Here is an 18,455-nt window from a genome sequence, read left to right as displayed (position 1 = left end):
TGGTGTCGCCCTGAATACAGCTGCTGAAAAAGTGAATAACCCACTGGCCAGCGCGATGGAGGCTGTTGGCTCTCAAAACCATCTTTCTGCCATCCCACATCGGATGCAGTGGGGGCACTGCTGGGGGCTGCCCCGCCCAGACCCCCTTCTTGTGATGACAGCCCCCTGACCGTCCTGTTCTCACAGCCCTGGGCACCTCCAGGCAGTGGACCTCCACCGGGAGGGGACGCTGGCAGTGGAAGGAGGGTCTTAGGAGAGTCTGGGCATGGGGTAGGGGTGGTCGTGTTCCTGTTCTCACCCTAGGCAAGCCTGAACCCTCTCCTGGGGCCCTTGAGACCCCTGCCTCTTCCCTGAGACCCCCAACCCTCTCCTTGGACCCCTGAGGGCCTCTTCCCCGTGAGACCGTGGCCCTCCGTCCCAGGCCCCGTGAGACCCTTGCTTTGTCCTCCTCGTTGGGGTCTACTTGCTAAGCTCCCACAGTGGGTGTCTGGCTCTGTGGTCGGCTCACCTGTGCCTGAGGCAGCCCTGGGCTGAGTTCTGCGCCCTTAAGTCCTTGGGGCGGGGCTTCAGGGAGTGGAGGGGGACCAGGAAGAGAGAGAGGGCGACCAGAGGCCAGAATTGACCCCCACAGTCCTTCCTTGTGCCTGGCAGACAGGGAGGAATTGAGGGGGTGGACCTGACTTGAGATTGTAGGCTGGACCTGGGAGGAAGTGGGCGGCCAAGCACACAGGAACCCTGACCGTGAGGGTGCTGAGGGAGCCCCTGGGGACATATGGGCACACCCAGGGCGGACACAGCCTGGCAGACGACTGGGCTGGGACCCGGGAGCCTGGGGGCTTGGCCCAGGCAGGATGCTCCCCGCCCACCAGGGTCTCTGCAAAGCCCCCTCTGGCTCGGAGATCCCCCAGGAGCGAGTTCCCCAGGGGCTGAGCCGAATGTAGGGGACAGGCCAGTGGAGCGGGTGCTGTGAGGCCCTGGCTGACTGGTCCCTTACCCTGGCCAGCTCCCACCCCTCCCAACCACACGCAGCACGGGTGGGCTGTGGGACCCACCCCTAGTTTCGCGATTGCTGGAGCCTACTCCTCTCGAGCAGAACGGGGAGGCCGTCCTACACATGTGGGTTCATGGGGGCTCTTGTCCTGTCCTGCACCCCAGGACCCCATGGGGGTGGGGGTCCCCACGTAGGTGGCCCTGCAGATGGTGCCAAGGCGCCCACAGATGGCAGCTTCCAACGGCACAGATGAGTTCTCTGTTCTGCAGGTATGAGTCCGATATCGTCCCCGGGTGACGGTCAGGATGGGCAGGGCTGGTCATCCCAGAGGCTCCAGGGAGGCCCGTTTCCTCCCTTTCCCAGCCCTTGAGCCCCGGAATTCCTGGGTTCACGGCCTCTTCCTGCATCTTCACAGCCAGCATCTCAGCAAAGCCGTTTCCTGACTCCAGCCTCTGGTGCTGCCCTCACACCAGCCCCGACCTGACTTCTGCCTCCTGCTTAAGAGGCCACGTGTGACGAGGTGGGCTCCCTGGGGGATGGGGACGCTCCGTGGTCCCCTGGTCACATAAGGTCGCACGCTCACACGTCCTGGGGATCCGGACGTGGACGTTGTTGGAGAAACCACTCTGTCTGCTACCCGCTCCCAGGCCAAAGTCCCACAGGACAGCAGTCACAGAAGCCAGGCGGGGAGGTTTGGGATCCACCGAGGGAGGGGCCTGCAGGGCCGCGTGTGTAACCGAGTCTCAGAAAACGAGGAAAGCTCACACACACACCCCGGATTCGCATGCTCAGAAGACGGGTAGAGATTTACTTCCAGTTATGCTGAAACTCTGGGACAACGCAGGGAACACCCCATAATGACGAACAGAAATGGAAGGAAAAAGACAAAACTTTTCCTGGAGCCCAAAGGGAAGGGATCCTTCTCACTGGCTTTCCCTTTAGAGGCTTGCAACTGTACACCCTCCCATCGCCCCGAGGTGTGAGCCTCTTTAAAAGCTGAAGGACCCCCGGCCTGTCTGCATGCCGGGGGTGTCTGTCTGGGGGCCCAGGGGGCTCTTTGCTAAGTCAGCATCGGGGGCACAGGGGGCGCCCTGCCTCCCGTCTCTGTGGGGTTGGCTCCGCGACGCAGCTTCCTGCTTGTTCGAGAAGATGCCTGACGTGCTTGTGCTTCGGGTAAAGACGACTGACGTGGGTGTGGGCGTGTGTGTGGTGGGCTCTGTCTGCCAGGCCCTGTGACGAGGGGTTCTTCCTGTCTCCTCCGCGGGGTGGCTGGGAACCTTAACCACACCCCTGCCGCTCGCTGCCGTGGGGAAGTGCAAGGCCTGGCGGCTGCGAACGGTGGGCACAGGGGTCAGGGAACCTGTGTCACCTCCCTCACGGCCACGTTTTGCGGGGCCTCTGCAGGGGGCTGGTGCAACAGAAGGCTGCTTCGCAAACAGGGCAAAGCTTCCTGGTGGCTCAGTCATCCCGGGAGGGAAATCAGCCTCCAGACGCCGCGACAGTCGACTGTAAATGCTCAGAGCCCCATCCACACCGACCCCTGAGCCAAGGCTGACAGGGCAGAGGAGGGAGGTCCCCCAGGGTGCCTGCTTCCCTCTGAGGCTGAGACGCTGCAGCCCCAGGCCTGGGCCATCCTTTCACTCTGGAAATAGCTTCCTGAACTTGCCGTAAGCAGAGTTGCTGATGATAACCTTGACGTCGGCCACCCCGGCCTCGGGCATCACGTCCAGCGCCTGCACTGTGGCCTCCCTGTGCAGCCAGCTGGGAGGAAGGCACGTTTGGTGTGAAGGGGTGACCCCAACAGCGTCCGGGAGCCCCTACCGAGGCGTCTCATTTCTCGGCGAGGGCATCGCGACACCCCCAGTGTGGACAAGTGTGCCGGACACCTGGCAGGAGCTCACCACAGGATTAACTCAGATTCCCTGCAGGTGACACAGCTGCTCGGCATCCTGGTGTCCCTGTGGAGCCGCCTTACCCGCCCCCGCAGAGGGCCCGCCCTACACAGTGATTCCCTCCCCACCCCCTCCTGCCAAGCCCCCCCACGCACCTCAGCTGCGCCCCCGCCAGCTGCACACGGAGGGTGAGGGCCCGTCTCCCCGTGGCTCTCAGAACCGCGTCCTCCAGCTTGGCCTTCAGCTCCTCCAGCCCGAGCCCCAGGAGGGCGGACACGGCCACAGCGTGTGGTCCCACGGGGCTGTGCCTGTCGGGGTGCCGGCAGACCCCGCTCAGTGAGGGGCCCCTGGGCAAGGGGCCCTGCCCCCAGCCCCACTGTTATGGCCTCTGTTTGTCCAGGTGAGGACATGGCCCTGCCAGAGGCTGAGAGCAAGGGATGGGGAGAGAAATGCTGAGCTGAGGTTGGGCTGAGATACGGGCAAGCGGGGAAGGGGTCAAACGTGCCGCTCTGCCAGGTGTCGGTAACCCTGGGTTGACCCGCTGCAGGTTGGGGAGGGCACTCTGAAAGCAGGAGCGGGAACTCCGAGAATGTGGTCACCGTCACCAGCAGGACAGCCTGTCCTCATCTCCAGGGGCACCCGGAGTCTGCTGTGGGGCAGGGTCCGGTGGGTGAGGGCAGCAGGCGGCCGGGCGCACACTCACCCGGGCACCAGGTCCACCTTGTTGTGCACCTCCACCATGGAGTCCAGGAGCGCAGCCGGCAGGCGCAGGCCCCGCAGGGCCGACAGGACGCTGGCCTTCTGCTGCTCGGTGTCAGGGTGGCTCACATCTCTCACGTGGACGAGCAGGTCCTGGGACCAGACGGGCCAGGTGGTCAGAGTGCTCGGGGTCCGTGGTGCCCAGCCCCACCAGGGAGGATCCTCCAGACTGAGGACAGGCCCCAAGGGCACCACTCACCCAGAATGGGGTGGAGCTGCCCCCATGGAGTCCCTGTGTCCTAAGGGACGAAGACGACAAACTGGCCCACAGTGGAAGGAGTCCCCAGTGGTCCTGCTCCCGCTGTGTTGTAGTGAGGGACCTGGCCCTGTGGTGTCAGATTGAGGCACCTGCCCCCGCTGTGTTGTACTGAGGGACCTGGCCCTATGGTGTCATGCTGGAGGGACCAGTTCCCCTTTGCTGGCATTTGAGGTCCCTGAGCCCCAGCCCCTCCCTGCTCACCGAGTGGGCCACATCCTCCAGGGTGGCAGAGAAGGACTCAATGAGGCTGTGGGGCAGCTGGGAGAGGAACCCAATGGTGTCCATGTAGATGACTGTCAAGCGGGAGGGCAGCGACCCCGCGTGGGCCGTGACGTCCAGCGTTGCAAACAGCTGGTCCCGAGGCTGGACTGCGGCGTCCCCTGTCAGGGCCTTGATCAGCGTGGTTTTTCCTGCAAGTCAGTCACAAGGGGGTGATGTGTCTCAGGCCCCTGGCATCCCCCACTGTCCATGGTGGACCTGAGGGACTGTACACATCTGACCACAGGCCTCCGGGGAGTGAGCCGGGCACTCGGAGGGTCTCTGAGCTCAGAGGTCTCTGCAGGGCCGTTGGGTGCTGTGTGTGGCTGTGTAGACACAGACGGCACCATGCAGGCCTCCTGGATAAGGGGTAGGTGTGGGGCACGGCCTGTGTGGACGGTGGTGAGGGTGGAGACCGGGGTGACATGTCTGTGAGGTGGGTGTAGACAAGAGTGAGGGTGTAGATGGGGTGATGTATGTGAGGGGGGAGGCAACCATGTAGATGAGGGTGCTGATGGTGTTGGGTGGGAGCAGCATGTCTGTGGGGCGGGTGGCTGTCCATGTAGACAAGTGAGGGTGTAGATGGGGTGAGAGCAGCATGTCTGTGGGGTGGACGGCTGTCCGTGTAGACAGGGGTGAAGGTGTAGACGGGCTCTATCTTGACGGGTTTACAAGTGGATTCTCCTAAAATACAGCAGCCCAGGCCCAGGGAGGGGCCACTCCTCACCGCAGTTTGTGTATCCGAGCACAGAGATCACAGGAAATTCCCGCCGCCTCCGCTGCCTCCCCAGGAGAAGTCTCTTCCTCCGGAGCCTCTCCAGGGCCCTCCGAATCTTGGCTTCCTTGTCTTTCAGGAGACGCTGTTGCACCTGCAGGAAAGATTCTCCTAAAAACACCCAAGATGATGAGTCAGTGAGCAGATACGGGGGAAAGAGGCAAGAGCCACAGAGGTGCCTGCGGGGCCGTGGACAGGCACTCTCTCAGGGCCACAGGGACCCCCCCAGCCTGCTCCCCAGGCAGACGTGGCCCTTCTGTTCTGAGATAGCTCTGTCCTGCTGACCTCTGAGGTCACCTGGGCTCCCCTTTACCTGGGAGGAAATAAGACCCTGACAGCAATTCAGAAGGGCCCCTATGCATCCACAGCAGGATGGGTGAGGCTGCAAAGACACATCCACGTCCCGACCCCCAGGACCTACACACAGAACCTCTATGGAAATGGTCTTTGCAGATGCAATTAGTGAAGGACCTGAGAGGAGGTCCTCCTGGAGGAGGTGACTCTACATCCAAGGACAGTGTCCTCAGAAGAGACAGAAGAGGAGAGACACAGACACAGAGGAGACGCCACGTGGAGACGGAGGCAGAGACGGGAGGGAGGCGGCCACCAGCCCAGGGATGGACGCCTGGGGCCCCCCGAAGCTGGAAGAGGCAGGGTGGACCCTCCCAAGAGCCTCTGGAAGGAGTCTGACCCTGGGACATCTTGACCTCAGACGTCTGGTCTCCAGGGCTGGAGGGAGGAAGATTCTTGTGATTTCAAGTTCCTGGTCCGTGGTCCTTCGTTACTGCTGCCCCAGGAAACCACCTCAATGCCCTCTTTTGTTTGAATGTGACCACATATGAGGCCCATATGCAGCCCCTGCCCTGTCTGGACCTTTCAGGGATGTTGTCCCCTTTGTAAGGGTGGTGGCCGTGACAACCCCCCTTCTGAGCACCCAGGGACGAGAGCTCGGACTCTGTACCTGATCCCATGATGTAGCGAGAGCCTCTGCCTCGTCCGTCCAGGGGGGCACCATTGTTTTTCAGGTGAGACCTGGCGTGGAAATGGGTCAGCTCAGGAGATTGGAGCACATGGCCATCCAGTGTCAGACTTGAGGAGGGGGCACACAGAACCCTGGGGGGTTTCTGGACTGAGAGGATGGGCTTGCTGGGCCATCCCTCCTGCATGGGCCTTCACCGGCCGGGACAGAGGGTCCATCACCAGGGTGACATTCCTCCCTCGTGGGCGACATGCCCCAGCAGACACGCTGCTCAGACCTGCCGCCCACAAGCTCCCAGTCCCAACGGCCACATTCTGCCCTCACCACACCTGGCAACGTCCTAAATTTGTGAAAACAAGAAGGGGTCCATCATCTCTCCCCAGCCCGGGCTCTGCAGGCACCTGAGGAGGGGGAGCTCGGCCAGCGCCACCTGCAGCCGGGCCTCCCTGGTGCGGGCGTTGCCCCGGAAAATGTGAAGAACCACCGTGAATCTGTCGAACACCCGCATGCCCCAGGCAGCTTCCAGTTCTTTCTGGAAGAGGAAAGAGAATAAGGAAGTGAGGGATGGAATCTGCGGGGACACGAGGCCCATCGTGACCTGTGTCCTCATGGCAGGATGCTGACCCACTCCGTCAGCCACTGCGGGTGGGGAACAGTGAGCTTCTGAGGTACCTTCGTGGGCGTCGCCATCCTCTCCACGTTCAGAAAGACGGCAGTGATTTCCTTGGACCCTCTGATCTTCTCTAGGAAAAGAGAACGGCCCATCAGAGGTCCACATGCCCACAACGTCTGTCTGGGGACTGACCTTGCACTTTGGTTTGCAGTGTTCCCCAGACACCCCGATTCTCTGAATACAATAATCAGAGCACGCGGGTTGGGGGTCAGGGAGGATTGTGTCCATCTTCAGGGGAGTAGGTCTCACACACGGAAGTCATGTGACCTCATGGAGACTGAGTGGACATTACACTTGGGGTGAAACAGACAGGAGGTGAGCACGCCTCTCGGTGCGTCTGCAGGGCACCCTGCTGTAAGCTGTGAGCTGGACAGCAGAGTGGGGAGGGGACCCTCAGGGTCCATGGAGGGCAGGGGTCACAGGGAGGACCCACACCCCGGGGCGGCTGGGCTGGGGCTGCAGGGCTGACTTGTACCAGATTCTAAATGCTTCAGCTGGGCCCTGGGGCCTTGTTTAAATTCTGACTTTTCAATCCAAGTTCCCTTGAGACTAGTTCCACCCAGCCCAGAAGGACAGTGCATGCTTGTTCTGATTCTAGGAGGGGATGGGGACAGGACACGTGTGCTGGACCCACCCGTCAGGTGCTCCAAGGTTTCTTTGCCAAAGATGAGCTTCCTGTCTGGCGTTTTGGTGGGCACCACCATCGTCTCCACCACCGACCAGCCATCCAGCGTGTGCACCAGCGCTCGTGCCTCAGCCACCTGCCACTCAGCTGTGGGGGGAGACAGGCCAGTGTGAGGGTCACTTCCCAACCAGGTCAGCCCTGTCCGGTGCCCTGGCCCATATGCCCCGCAGGGACGGCTTCCTGCTGCCTTCAGGACATGAAGGTCCCGAGAGAGCGCCCGAATCTGCGTTTCCTCAAAACACAGCTCTGCTCTTCTGGGCAGATTGTCAGGAAGGGAGAAGACGCCTGAGCAGAGCCGGAATGCAGGCCCGGCCCCGTATGTTGGAAGTGGGGAGTCTTCTCCGTGAGGACTCCTGGTCCCTCAAGACCCACTCAGCAGCATTCCCTTGTGAGGCTCCCCAAGGGCCTGCGGAAGCTGCTGCCTCCCTGCGGGGCAGGCTGAGTCACCATGGGGATCCTGTCCTGGGTGACCAGAGCCTAGTCCTAGAGGCTGCCCCTTTACTGAGAAAGCGCCCACTCAGGGCCCCTGACTGAACAGACATGTGGAGAGGGGGGCTGGGAAAGGCAGTGTCCACTCAGGGCAGGAACAGAGGGCACAGGGCACATGCCATGGCTGGAGGGCCACTGTGAGCTGCCCCGTCCCAGGTTCTCCCCTTGACAGTCCCTCCAGAGGGAGAAGGCAGAGCAGAGCAGGCTGAGACCCGTGCTCTGGGCTGTGCAGGCACGTGGGGCTTGGGGGCCTGACCGGGGTGGATGGGGCTGCCGTGGTCTAGAGGGGCCGGGAGGACAGCTCTGCAAGCTCCCTGGTTCCTCCTCTGGTTAGATGTGGAGTAAGTGCCTCGAGCCCCACAAGAGATGTCTCCCTTCTGAGCCTCCCACCCCACCCAGGAGGCTGCGCCGGAGCACAGAACCTCAGAGGAGCGGCCCCACCCTGCTTCAGACACCTGGGTGCTGCCGTCTCTGTGGTCACCTGACCTGCCTCAGGGCACATCCAGGACACAGGTGCGGAGTGGAGATGTGAGCGAAGAGGCTGGTGGGAAGGAGCCAAGCGGGCTCCAAGGCCAGGGAGCGCGGTCCCCTTTCCTCTAGGAGCTGGGAGCAGGGTCCCCCTTCCTCTGGGCCGTGAGAGGTGCAGTTTTCTGGGGCGTGACTCCCCATGGCCCCCGGCCTGCCCCACTGCCACCTTCAGGTCACTCAGGTCAGGTGCTTGGCCTTCCCTTACTTCCGTCCTTAAACTTCGGGTATGACCCATCAGCAAACCCCACCGGTGCTCTTGCCCGACCCCCACCATCCAATCCCCAGATCCATCCTGAACCACTGCGCAGCTCCCCTGGCCTCTCTGCTGCTGCCCCTGCTCCTTCCAGCTGCCTGTCTGGGGGTCTGCGCCATGGAAGTGGCTCAGCTCTAACAGCCCCCCAAACAGCCGGAGGACCCAGGACGTGGTCCCTCAGGAGCCCTCTCTGGACACTCTCCCTATTCATCTGTGGGGTCTGGCTCCCCAGGCCATCGAGGACCACCCTGGCGTCACGGCCCCTCCCCGCCCCTGTCCACCTTCCTGCTAGGTTCTGGACATAGCGGGCTCCTGCCTGGCCTGTCTGCTGTCCCCACAGCTTGACCAGGGCGGGAACAGAGTGGGGTTGCTGACGGGTGCAGGCGATGTTTGTAGGCCCCAGGCAGATGTGCACTCAGGGTCTCGGCCAGGTTCACGGATTCTGCAGCAGCGGGCGTGTGAACACGTGTGTGCACAATCTTTGGGCTTCGGACTGAGCGCCACAGAGTGAAATGCGGGTCGATAAAAGGCTCAAAGCTGCGGGACACGCCATGCGCACCCCGGCGTTGGTTGTTGGGTTCTTTTCCTTTACGGATGGGAGACTGCAGAGGAGCAGGTCAGAGCGATAATCGGGGACGCAGCGGAGAGGGGAGGGGCTCCGGATCCGCTGTGTGCCCCGGGGAAGGCGCCCTGCCCAGAATTAGGATTTCCAGACGCGCAGCAGGGGTGCGGCAGCCGTGAGCTGACGGGTTGTGGTGGTTCAGTTCCACCCCCCCCAAGTCCCCGCCCCAAAGCATCGCCCTATTGACGCCAGCCCTCGGAGCCCCGCCCCACGAGCCCCGCCCCCAAGGCATCGCCCTATGAACACCAGGCCTCGGAGTTCCTCCCCCACAAGCCCAGCCCCCGGTCCCGGTCACCTCGGCTTCCCTGCGGCTTTCCGGGTCCGCACTTGACCTCGGGGTGAACCAAGCACACGCGCTGGGTCCCCGCCGGCAACAGAGGGTCCCTTCTCAGCAGCGCCTCCTCCTTCTCTTCCTCATCTTCAGGTTCCTCGTCCTCCTCCTTCTCTTCTCCAGCCCGACCTTTCCCGCCATCCGCACGTGGGCCCGGCTCTGCAGCCCCTCGCCCCTCTGGGCCCCTCGGACCCCCGCGGAAGGCGGCGAGCGCGCGCTCGGGACGGGGCGGCAGCGGCGGCGCGGCCCTCGGAGCCCTGCAGCCCCGAACCACCCGGGAGAGCCAAGTCCCCGGGCGGACGGCGGCGCGCACGGCCCACATTCCGCGCGCGCCCGGACGCGGTGGGCGGGGCCCGTGCTCTCTGCGGGCTGCCCATTGGCCACCCGGGTCACGTGCTCGCCGCCGCCAGATCGGGGCGGGCGGGGCCGGGAGGCAGGCTCCCGGCGCCACTGCCGGGGTCCGGTTCTCTTTGGCCGGGATGCTCGCGCTTATCGCCCCCCGCCAGGTGCAGCCCCCAGGTCCCAGACCCTGCCTTAAGAGGGAGTCTGAGGGCAACACCGGGGATCCTGAACTCTGCCTTAGGGGTTCCAGTGCAGTCTGGGTCCCAGACCATGCCTTGGGGATCAAATCCCATCCCTTGCGGTCCCAGACTTTGCCTTGGGGTCTGGAATCTAGCCCGGCGGGTATTGTGAACACTTCCTGAGGGCTCCAAATCCAGTCAAGGCTCGGAAGTCTATGTTGGTAGTCCGACTGCGGCATTGGGGGTCCAGGCCAGTCCTCGCAAATCCGAAATTCTGCCTTGGGGCTCTATGTCTGCTCTGGAGATCCCGAACTTGAACTTGGAGTCTCCCATCTGGCCCTGGGTGGAGGGGTCTTAAATCTGCGTTGGTAGCCCAAGTATGGGAGTGCAGCCCCAGGCCCCAGACCCTGCATTGGGGCAGTCTGAGGGGGACCCAAGGGGTCCTGAACCCTGCTTTGAGGGGGTCCCATCTCATCCTTGAGGGTCTCAAACCCTGACTTTGGGGTTCCATTCCATACTTGGTGATCCCAGACCCTGCCTTGGGGGTCTGAGTGCAGCCCTGGAGATTGGGAACCCTGCATGGCAGGTCCAAGTCTGTCACAGTGCATCCTAGACTCTGCCTTAGGGGGTTGGAGTGCTGCCCTTTGGGTCTTGGACCCTGCCTTAGGGGTCTGAGCCCATCCCCAGGGACCCCTGACTTTGCTATGGGTGTCCGATGCTGTTCTCCCTTGGGGGTCCCAAATGCTGCTTCGGGCTTCCCAGTAGGGGAAGGAGGGGCTCTGAAGGCTGAGTGCTTCCCTGGGGGTGTGAGTCGGGACAGGAGTCCCAGGCCCTGCCCTGGGGGCCCACATCTGGCTGGCAGGTATGGCTTTGGAAATGATAGCCGAGCCCACAGCACTGCAGAAAGTGGGAGGTGGGCTGGTTCCGAAGGAGCGGCCCTCCCATTCACTTACCAGTTGTATCCTCTTGGCAAACCTCAAAATGCACGGTGTTGAGAGGGTCACACAGAATCCCAGCTGCCTCTTAGGAGTTCTTGTTTTTACAGGAGAACAGTTTTAATTGAAATGTTCCTTTAGTGTCTGCAGAAAGCCTTTCTGTTATTTCAGGAGATGATGTTAAACCACATCATTGTAACAGAGAAGGAGGGAGACCCCAGAGGAATGTAGAGAGACGTAGCCCGAAATGGGGTTGCAAACACAACTCCCCTTTAGGAATGGGTGTAGGGGATGAGCAGGAACCTTTAGGGCCAGGACCTGTCATGTACACACCAGCTAAATGTGATCAGGCTGTGCAGAATCCCAAGTTTACATTGAGACGGAGATTGTTAGCCTTGAAGGAAATGGGTGAACTCTCAGGAGTCCTGACCCAGTGTTGTCAGTGGATCCAGGCACAGGTAGTAATTCCTGGGGGCCATTTCCCTGTGGATAGGGTGAGAGGTTGAATTAAAACTTAGAATAACAAGTTCACGAATCTGTGAATTCTGGTGGCCGGTACCCTTTTGTGGCTGGTCCCTCCTCAATCACAAAGGTGGTAGACAGCCAGGCAGCAACAGGAATGTCCACGAGCGGGTCATGTTAAAACCACATGGTCCTTGGTCCCAGCAAGAATGCCCCCGGGGGGCTTCTCTGAGGTGCTGGGGTCCCCCAGAGGGCTTCTCTGAGGTGCTAGGGTGCCCCGGAGGGCTTCTGTGAGGGCTGGGGTGCCCCGGAGGGCTTCTGTGAGGGCTGGGGTGCCCCCGAAGGGCTTCTCTGAGGTGCTGGGGTGTCCCCGGAGGGTTGGCTCTGAGGTGCTAGGGTGTCCCTGGGGGGCTGGCTCTGAGGTGCTGGGGTGTCCCTGGGGGGCTGGCTCTGAGGTGCTGGGGTGTCCCTGGGGGGCTGGCTCTGAGGTACTGGGGTGACCCTGAAGGGCTCTCAGTGTCATCCTGCCTACCTCATTTTACCTTCATCACCTGTGTAAAGACCCCATCTCCAAATCCAGCCACATTCTGAGGTCCTGGGGGTCAGGACTTCAGCAAGTAAATCTGGGGGACATAATTCAGCCTATAACAGGCATTTTTCTGCAAAGAGTGAGACTGTGAAACCATGTGTTTTACCGAGAACATTTCAGGTGCTGATTGGGTCAATGCGGCTGATTTGCATTGTCATGGAGACAGAAGGCCATTTCTGACCACTCACCGGAGTCTGTGCTCAGGGAAGGCAGCTGCTGTGCACGGTAACTTTCCGCCCTGTATCTGTCCCCGCAGATGCACGTTCACATGAAGTGTGTCTTGGTGCTGAGGACGCTCTATGAGGAACGGCAATAATCTGTGAAACTGATCTTTTTTCCTGTAAATTCAAGGTGAGTGTGTTTTACCTTCTCAGCCAGGGCCCCTCTGCCTGGCCTCAGCATCCTTGCAGTGTCTTGCTGGATTTGTGGAAGTCAGGCTGGGTCACCGCCGGCCCCGCCGGCCACTCCTGAGCACGGTGCCGGGGCTGCCGCACCCTAAGGTGAACAGGATGCTTGTGTCCATGTCTGAGTCCAGGGCCATCACCCCATGCTGCGCGGCTGCCCGATGGGTGTGCACCTTGGCCACGGGCCTCCAAGCATGGGGTCAGGTTTGAGCCAGTGCCCCCTACAGGTCAGCTAGGCTCTGACATGGGAGCCTGAGGGAGTCATGCCTGCTGGATGCTGGAGGGTGGCTTACCCTGCTAGGCCAGAGAGATTCCTGACCAGACACTCACAGCAGTGGGTCGTCAGTAAAATTTACAGGGCCCGAGGGGCCGGCCAGAGCTGTCGGTGGATTAGTTCTTGCTGGAGGTCTCGCTGTCCACACCAGGCACTGGAGGGAAGCCCCACTTCCCACAGGGAGGGCAGGCTCTTGTGCTGCCCACGTCAGCCGGTGCCACACACAGACTGGGGCCCATGGTCAGCTGGGAGCAGGGCCCGGCCTTGAGGTGCTGCATCCACACGGAAGCCCTTTGTAAGGAGTGAAGACCCAGGAAGGGCGAGATTGCGTGTTCACTCCAGGTCCGAGGGCAGGAGGGCAGTGTGGAAAGGCTCTGAGGGCAGCGCTCTGCCTGGGAGATCAGGACGCACCTCTCCTCCAGGCATGGGGAGGACCCCTTCCCTGGGGGTCAGACCCCTTTGTCTGGTAACATCAGTGTGCCAAGGTCGTACTTGGGTGGTGGGCCCTGACCCCTTCGCACGTCCGTCGTGTCTGGTTCCTGGTTCCACGGCCCCGCTGCCCTTCGCGAGGTGACCTCTCTCAGGACAAGTGTGCATGCACAGGATCCCCAGTGTCTCTCTGGGGAAGCTGAACTCTCACAATGTTTCAGAAAAACCAACAAAGCCAGGAGCAGCCATGGTGCCTGCTGGGATGGAGGTGCTGGGGGTGGTGACTCAGCACGCGGGGTGACCGCGTGGCCAGTGGGGATCCAGGACCCCTTCGTGGGAGGGGCTGCCATGCAGACTCACGTGTGGCCCTTTGCAGGAAAGAAGGGAATCCGGCTACGTCCGTGTGGGAACCCTGGGGGCGCACTGCTGTGTCCAAGATGCCGCCCCCAGTCCAAGTGGGATACAAATCCATTCTCTTTACCCTCCAGAGTTAGTTTATCTCCCAGGTGGGCCTCCCAGGACAGCTTGAGGTCTTGAGACCCAGCTAGGGCTACGTGGAAAAGAAGACGCAGACACAGGAGCCGTGGGGGGTCAGCCCGTGCCCTACCTCCTGCTTCTGGCCCCGCGCACACACTGCCCTCACCGCACACTTGGGCTGGGCCTCCCTCCTGATGGGGAGGTGAGCACCCGTGGGACTCAAGCAGCTGACCTGGCTCTGTGTAAGCGCGCCTCCCTTCCCTGATGGCGGCTCCCAGGATGCACAGTCTCACATCCAGGCCCCCAGCAGAGTGACTGCCCGTGTCCGAGCCCTAGCACCTCTCTCCTCCGGCCTGATGTGCATTGTGGTCTTGGCCACTTGGCTTGAGCAGCGGGACTGATAGAGCTGACCTCACTGTGGGGCCACCAGACCCCAAAGATTTAAGGATTCTGGGTCCCCCAGTGTCACCCAAGGGTGCCATCAGGTGATGGTCTTGTTCCTAACCCGTCTGCACCTGTGGCTCTCACCTGGTGACACTTGTCACTGCTGGGGACATTACTGGTTGTCACACTGGGGATGGGGTGCTCCTGGCATGTGGTGGATCGAGACCAGGGATGCAGCTTGCAGTCCACCCAGCCTCATGTCGGTCATGAGAAACCCTGTCTAATATGGACGCTTTTTTATTATGAGTAAAAGTAGATTTCTTCCAAGATGTACGCTCCATTGACAGGCTGTCTCAGACACAGAAGAAAGGCGGAGAGATGCGGGGTTGGGTGCTTAAAGTCCAAGTAGACACACTCAGAGTGCGGGCCGTCCAGGGAGGCAGGGGAGCAAGAGGCCTGACGTGGAGACTTTCTATCAAAAATCTATTATCCGTGTATCTGTCTATCTGTTATCTGTCAATTAATTATCCACCATCCGTCTATCAGTTACGTATCTGTCAATCATCTGCCCTGTCTATAGAAATGGTTCATAACTGGGGCAGTTTTAACCCACAGGAGACACTTGGTGATGTCAGGGGACATGTCTGCTTGTCACAGCAGGGGAGGAGGAGCTGCTGGCATCTGGTGAGTGCAGACCAGGGACTCTGCACCCGACACCACCCCCACAGAGAGTCGTCTAGCCCCAGCGGTCCCTGGTGCTGAGGGGAGAGCTGGGCCCTGGACTAAGGCAGGACTCGAACTTGGGACTCACTGGGCTGCCCCGTGTGTTGGGGGAAGAGGGGGGACCCAGGGCTGGTCCCTGTGTTGCGGGTGGAGGCGGGGCCTGGGGGCAAGTCCGCGTGCGGCCCTTGGGGGCAGAGCTGATTCCTGGACCGGAGGCCTGTCACCGTTGGATGTGGGATGTCCTGTGACCCCAAAAAGGTGCAGTCTCCCTGCTGGGTCCGAGGTCACGTCGGGCCCTTCGGCCCCACGGCGACTAGAACAAGCCTGCCTGTAACAGCTGCTGGGCTTCCTCTGGAAGGGTGCTTTGTGGATGACGTGGACGGGCCACCAGACCGCTGACTCCCTTCAGGTGCTCGGGGCTGCTGTGATGTCTCCCTGGGCGCTGTCATCTGCTAGGCCTAAGCGTGGACAGGCTGCTGGGCAGGGCTGGTGATTTGGGTGAGTCTCCATCCCTGAGGGGAGGCCCTGGTAACCTGCTGAGCTGAGTGGAGATGCCTCATCCCCACTGACCTCAAGGCAGGGCTGGCCGTTGGGGGCCACTGGTCACACAGGGTCCTGCCTTGGTCAGGGATGGGGGCTGCTCCCCGGGCGGGTGGCCGTGTCCAGACCGTGCTGTCCTGGTGGGATGTGATCCAGGGGCACCTCCTGCCACCCTGGGAGCCCGCAGTGGCCCACAGCTCAGAAGAGGAGACTCAGTGGAGTGTCAGAGAGGCCACTGGGGCTGCGTTCTGGGGCCGGCCCTCCATCCGTCTCCATCAGGCTCTGTGTCCTCCTCCACCAGCGTCCAGCCCGTCCCCTCCAGGGCTCCAACTCTTCACGGATCTCCAGCCTCCATCTCTGAACAGGAACTGATTCCCAAGACAGGTGAGTCCCTCGGGGGAACTGTGAGGGACACGACCTGTTCCTGGCCTGCCGGCTGAGGGTGGGGACTGACCTCTCCTCCTGCAGCACGTCTCTGACATCCGCTTCTGTCTCTGAGGACTCTGAGCTCTTCCACGGAAGCCATCAATGTGGAATCCGTCCCCGCCCAGGGGGTAGGTCCCAGGCTGGGGCTCTGGGCGGTTCATGGCTGTGTGGGACGCTGGCAGAGCTGGAGAGGACACTGGGGGGGCCACGTGGGTGTCGCCTCTTCTTCCCCCAGGCCCTGGGTGGGGGAGGCAGGACACCCAGCCACTGGGTCTCCCAGGTGACAGCAAGGCCGTTGCCCCAGGTCGGGGTGGGAGGGGTTCCTGTGCACGTCCAGAACCAGGGATTCGGGCGCTGGTCACACTGACCCGAGGCCACCATGCGGAGGATCACTGGGTGCCTGCCATGTGGGCAACGCCCTGGGGACTGGCCTGGTTGTCTGGGGCCCAGGCATCCAAGGCACCACCCATGGTGCTCTGATCTTGATGTGGACTTAGGTCACACGGGGTCCTCAGGTGTGTGTCCCTGGGCCTATGTGGCTCAGAACACTGGGTTTGGGGCTCCCTGGGGTTCCCAGTTTCTCTCCTGGCTCCTACCCAGGACCCTGAGCCTGGGCTGGGACGGTGCTGCCCGGGGCCCTGGTGCGATCTGTGGGTCTGGGACAGCCCTTGGAAGAAGGAAATGCTCTGGGCAGGGTGCTCTGGGCAACCCTGCGTGGTCAGTGCACCGGCCGGGGGGCTCTGGGCAGAAGTGTGGCCGGCCTGCGGGAGCATCTTCCCCACTGTCTTGGCCTCTGTGTCTTGGCTCATTCCTCCAAACAGCTGTGGTGGGCATGGGACCCCATCATCTTCCTGGGACTTGCTCAATTATCCCTGAGTTGCCTGGGGACCACCAAAGAGGTGCCCAGGCTGCCTGTGTCCATGCGTTCGTCCATCTGTGTGCGAGCGCACATACGTACGTGTGTCCTAGGCTCCTGGCCTATCTGTCCCCAGGCGAGTCTGACTGGAGTGACCGACACCCACCAGCACTTGTGGTGGGAACTCCTCCATCGCCTCGTCCATGACCCCACTCAGCCATGCTCAGTGGCCAGTGTGTGTGGATGACCCGGGCCTCGGGTCCCTGAGGCCGTGGGGCAGGTGATGGTGACAGTGACCCTGGCCACCCACACCCGTGGATCTGACCCCATACTTGGGGACAAGGCGGTGTGGCTGTCGACTGGGGGCCCACCTGCCGCAGCTTCCTCACTGCCTGACCGCTGTGCTGGGCTGGGAAGGCAGGGCCGGAACCAGCTCTGCTCCTGTCTGTGGAGCTCAGCGTGAGGTCCTGTGCATCCTTAGTGGTCCGGTGTGGTCCTGTGTGCTCCTGTGCGGCCCCTCATCATCCAGCTCTGCAGACAGAACCCAGCACCTCCTCTCTGCCCTGGCCCTGCTGTTGGAGCCTCTTGTGTCCCGTGCTGTGGGCCCAGCTGCTGGACAGAGAAACTGGTTCCCCAAGGCCTGCTCAGCGCCCAGATGATCGGACGGCCTGCCCAGGCCTGGGCAGGGGTGCTTGTCAGATGCCTCCCCCGGACGTGCGGGGCCGCTCATGCCTGTAAGTTTCACGTTGGTGCCAAACCATGAGCCGTCCTGGACACGGGGGTGGCCTGAGCAGACCTTGGAGGGCGGACGCTGGGGTCTTTTCCACTGTCCGTAGGGGAGGGCCCCACCCTGTCGTGCACAGGCCAGCACTGACGCGGGAGAGAACGGCCACCGGGGTGGTGTCAGGAGCACTGTGGCTGGAGTGCAGGCCACATGGCCAGACCGCCGGTCACACTGCTGGGGGCTCTCGGGTCCCAGGGCCTGTGACCCCCAGCCCGCTGGCCTCCCGACCCCGAGGGCCGTCCACACCCCTGCAGTCTCCCCCAGTAATGCCCCCATCCGTCCCCCCGTCCGTCTGTGAGCCGTGTCCAGAAACCCCGGTGCTATGTCTGTCTCCAGCTGAGCCTGTGGCTGAAAATCCTCAAATTCTTTATTTGAAAATACAAACGTGATCTCATAAAACATTTTTAAACTGCTCTGCACAGCAAATAAAAGTTAACTTTACATACTTTGTACATTTACACAAAAATGTTCAAATAAGCTCACGTGGGTGTGGCCTCAGTGGGGAGGGCTGGGGCTGGGGTGGCGCCCCCTCCCAGACGCCTATGCAGGACAGACAGAAGGTTCTGGGGCTGCAGTGGGGCCGGGGATCCTGGAATGTTCCTGACTACCCCACCCAGCCCCAAAGTTCGAGCACATCACGTGACCCTGAGACCCACCCTTTTGGAGCAGACTGGTTCCCTCCAGGGTGAACCGTCAGCCGGGACCAGGCTGAGTCTCGAAAGACATTATCTAGGGAGCTGGCCAGTGGGGCGAGACCATCATGATTTTCAGGGGAGCCCAGGACTGTGTCCCCTCCCTGCCAGGCTGGCCTGGGCTCCTGGACGAGTGTCGGCCCCTCCGGGGGTGGGGCGGGACACGCACCTCAGCGCCCACCTCAGCCAGCTCCCGTGGTGAATAAATAAAAACCTACCATCCCATACAAACGCACTCATCTTCCGTAAAACAGCTCAACAGAAGCCGCTGCGTCCAGCAGCAGGAGGCGAGGACGGCCCCGTGGGTGGGCGGGTCACAAGGGCTGCAGGTCGTCGTCCCCGCAGCCACACTCGTACAGGTCCACGGCGCCCAGGCCAGATGGCGTCTCGAAGAAGGGCCTCTGGGCCAGCGGGGACCGCAGCACGCTCAGCTTCTGGTCCACGGGGCTGAGCTCGGCCTCGTAC

At 61.9% G+C, this 18,455-nt stretch overlaps 2 protein-coding genes and 1 long non-coding RNA gene across 13 annotated transcripts in view; 1 reads left to right on the top strand and 2 right to left on the bottom strand.

The window, feature by feature from the left end:
- The window catches only part of GTPBP6 (GTP binding protein 6 (putative)), an 11,555-nt gene extending 1,720 nt beyond the window's left edge, over window positions 1-9,835 (bottom strand). Inside the window, exons 1-10 of one of the 4 annotated variants that reach the window (XM_064483588.1) lie at window positions 9,459-9,832; window positions 7,221-7,358; window positions 6,586-6,656; window positions 6,315-6,445; window positions 5,896-5,966; window positions 4,887-5,045; window positions 4,103-4,311; window positions 3,587-3,735; window positions 3,039-3,191; window positions 1,771-2,752 (exon numbers count right to left, since the gene is read on the bottom strand). In XM_064483588.1, coding sequence (XP_064339658.1) covers window positions 2,629-2,752; window positions 3,039-3,191; window positions 3,587-3,735; window positions 4,103-4,311; window positions 4,887-5,045; window positions 5,896-5,966; window positions 6,315-6,445; window positions 6,586-6,656; window positions 7,221-7,358; window positions 9,459-9,816 — 1,563 coding nt within the window. In that variant the 5' untranslated portion in view covers window positions 9,817-9,832 and the 3' untranslated portion in view covers window positions 1,771-2,628. The other 3 variants (XM_064483589.1, XM_064483590.1, XM_064483591.1) reach the window with 3 other exon arrangements.
- Window positions 9,452-17,741, top strand: LOC135320455 (uncharacterized). 6 transcript variants are annotated; one of them, XR_010379608.1, is made up of 6 exons: window positions 9,452-9,587; window positions 12,258-12,352; window positions 14,585-14,653; window positions 15,051-15,616; window positions 15,701-15,786; window positions 16,996-17,741. It is a non-coding gene; the product is annotated as an uncharacterized LOC135320455 (long non-coding RNA). The 6 variants fall into 6 exon arrangements; XR_010379609.1 differs by having other exon boundaries at window positions 15,030-15,616; XR_010379606.1 differs by having other exon boundaries at window positions 14,585-15,190; window positions 15,534-15,616.
- PPP2R3B (protein phosphatase 2 regulatory subunit B''beta) overlaps window positions 17,648-18,455 on the bottom strand; it is a 42,463-nt gene continuing 41,655 nt past the window's right edge. For all 3 annotated transcript variants that reach the window (XM_064483585.1, XM_064483587.1, XM_064483586.1), the window contains exon 13: window positions 17,648-18,455. In XM_064483585.1, coding sequence (XP_064339655.1) covers window positions 18,305-18,455 — 151 coding nt within the window. In that variant the 3' untranslated portion in view covers window positions 17,648-18,304.

Source organism: Camelus dromedarius, chromosome Y (assembly GCF_036321535.1).
Source record: "Camelus dromedarius isolate mCamDro1 chromosome Y, mCamDro1.pat, whole genome shotgun sequence".
In the NCBI taxonomy this organism is placed as follows: Eukaryota; Metazoa; Chordata; class Mammalia; order Artiodactyla; family Camelidae; genus Camelus; species Camelus dromedarius.
The sequence above is the reverse complement of the archived record's forward strand: the minus strand, read 5'-3'. Positions and strand labels throughout refer to the sequence as shown.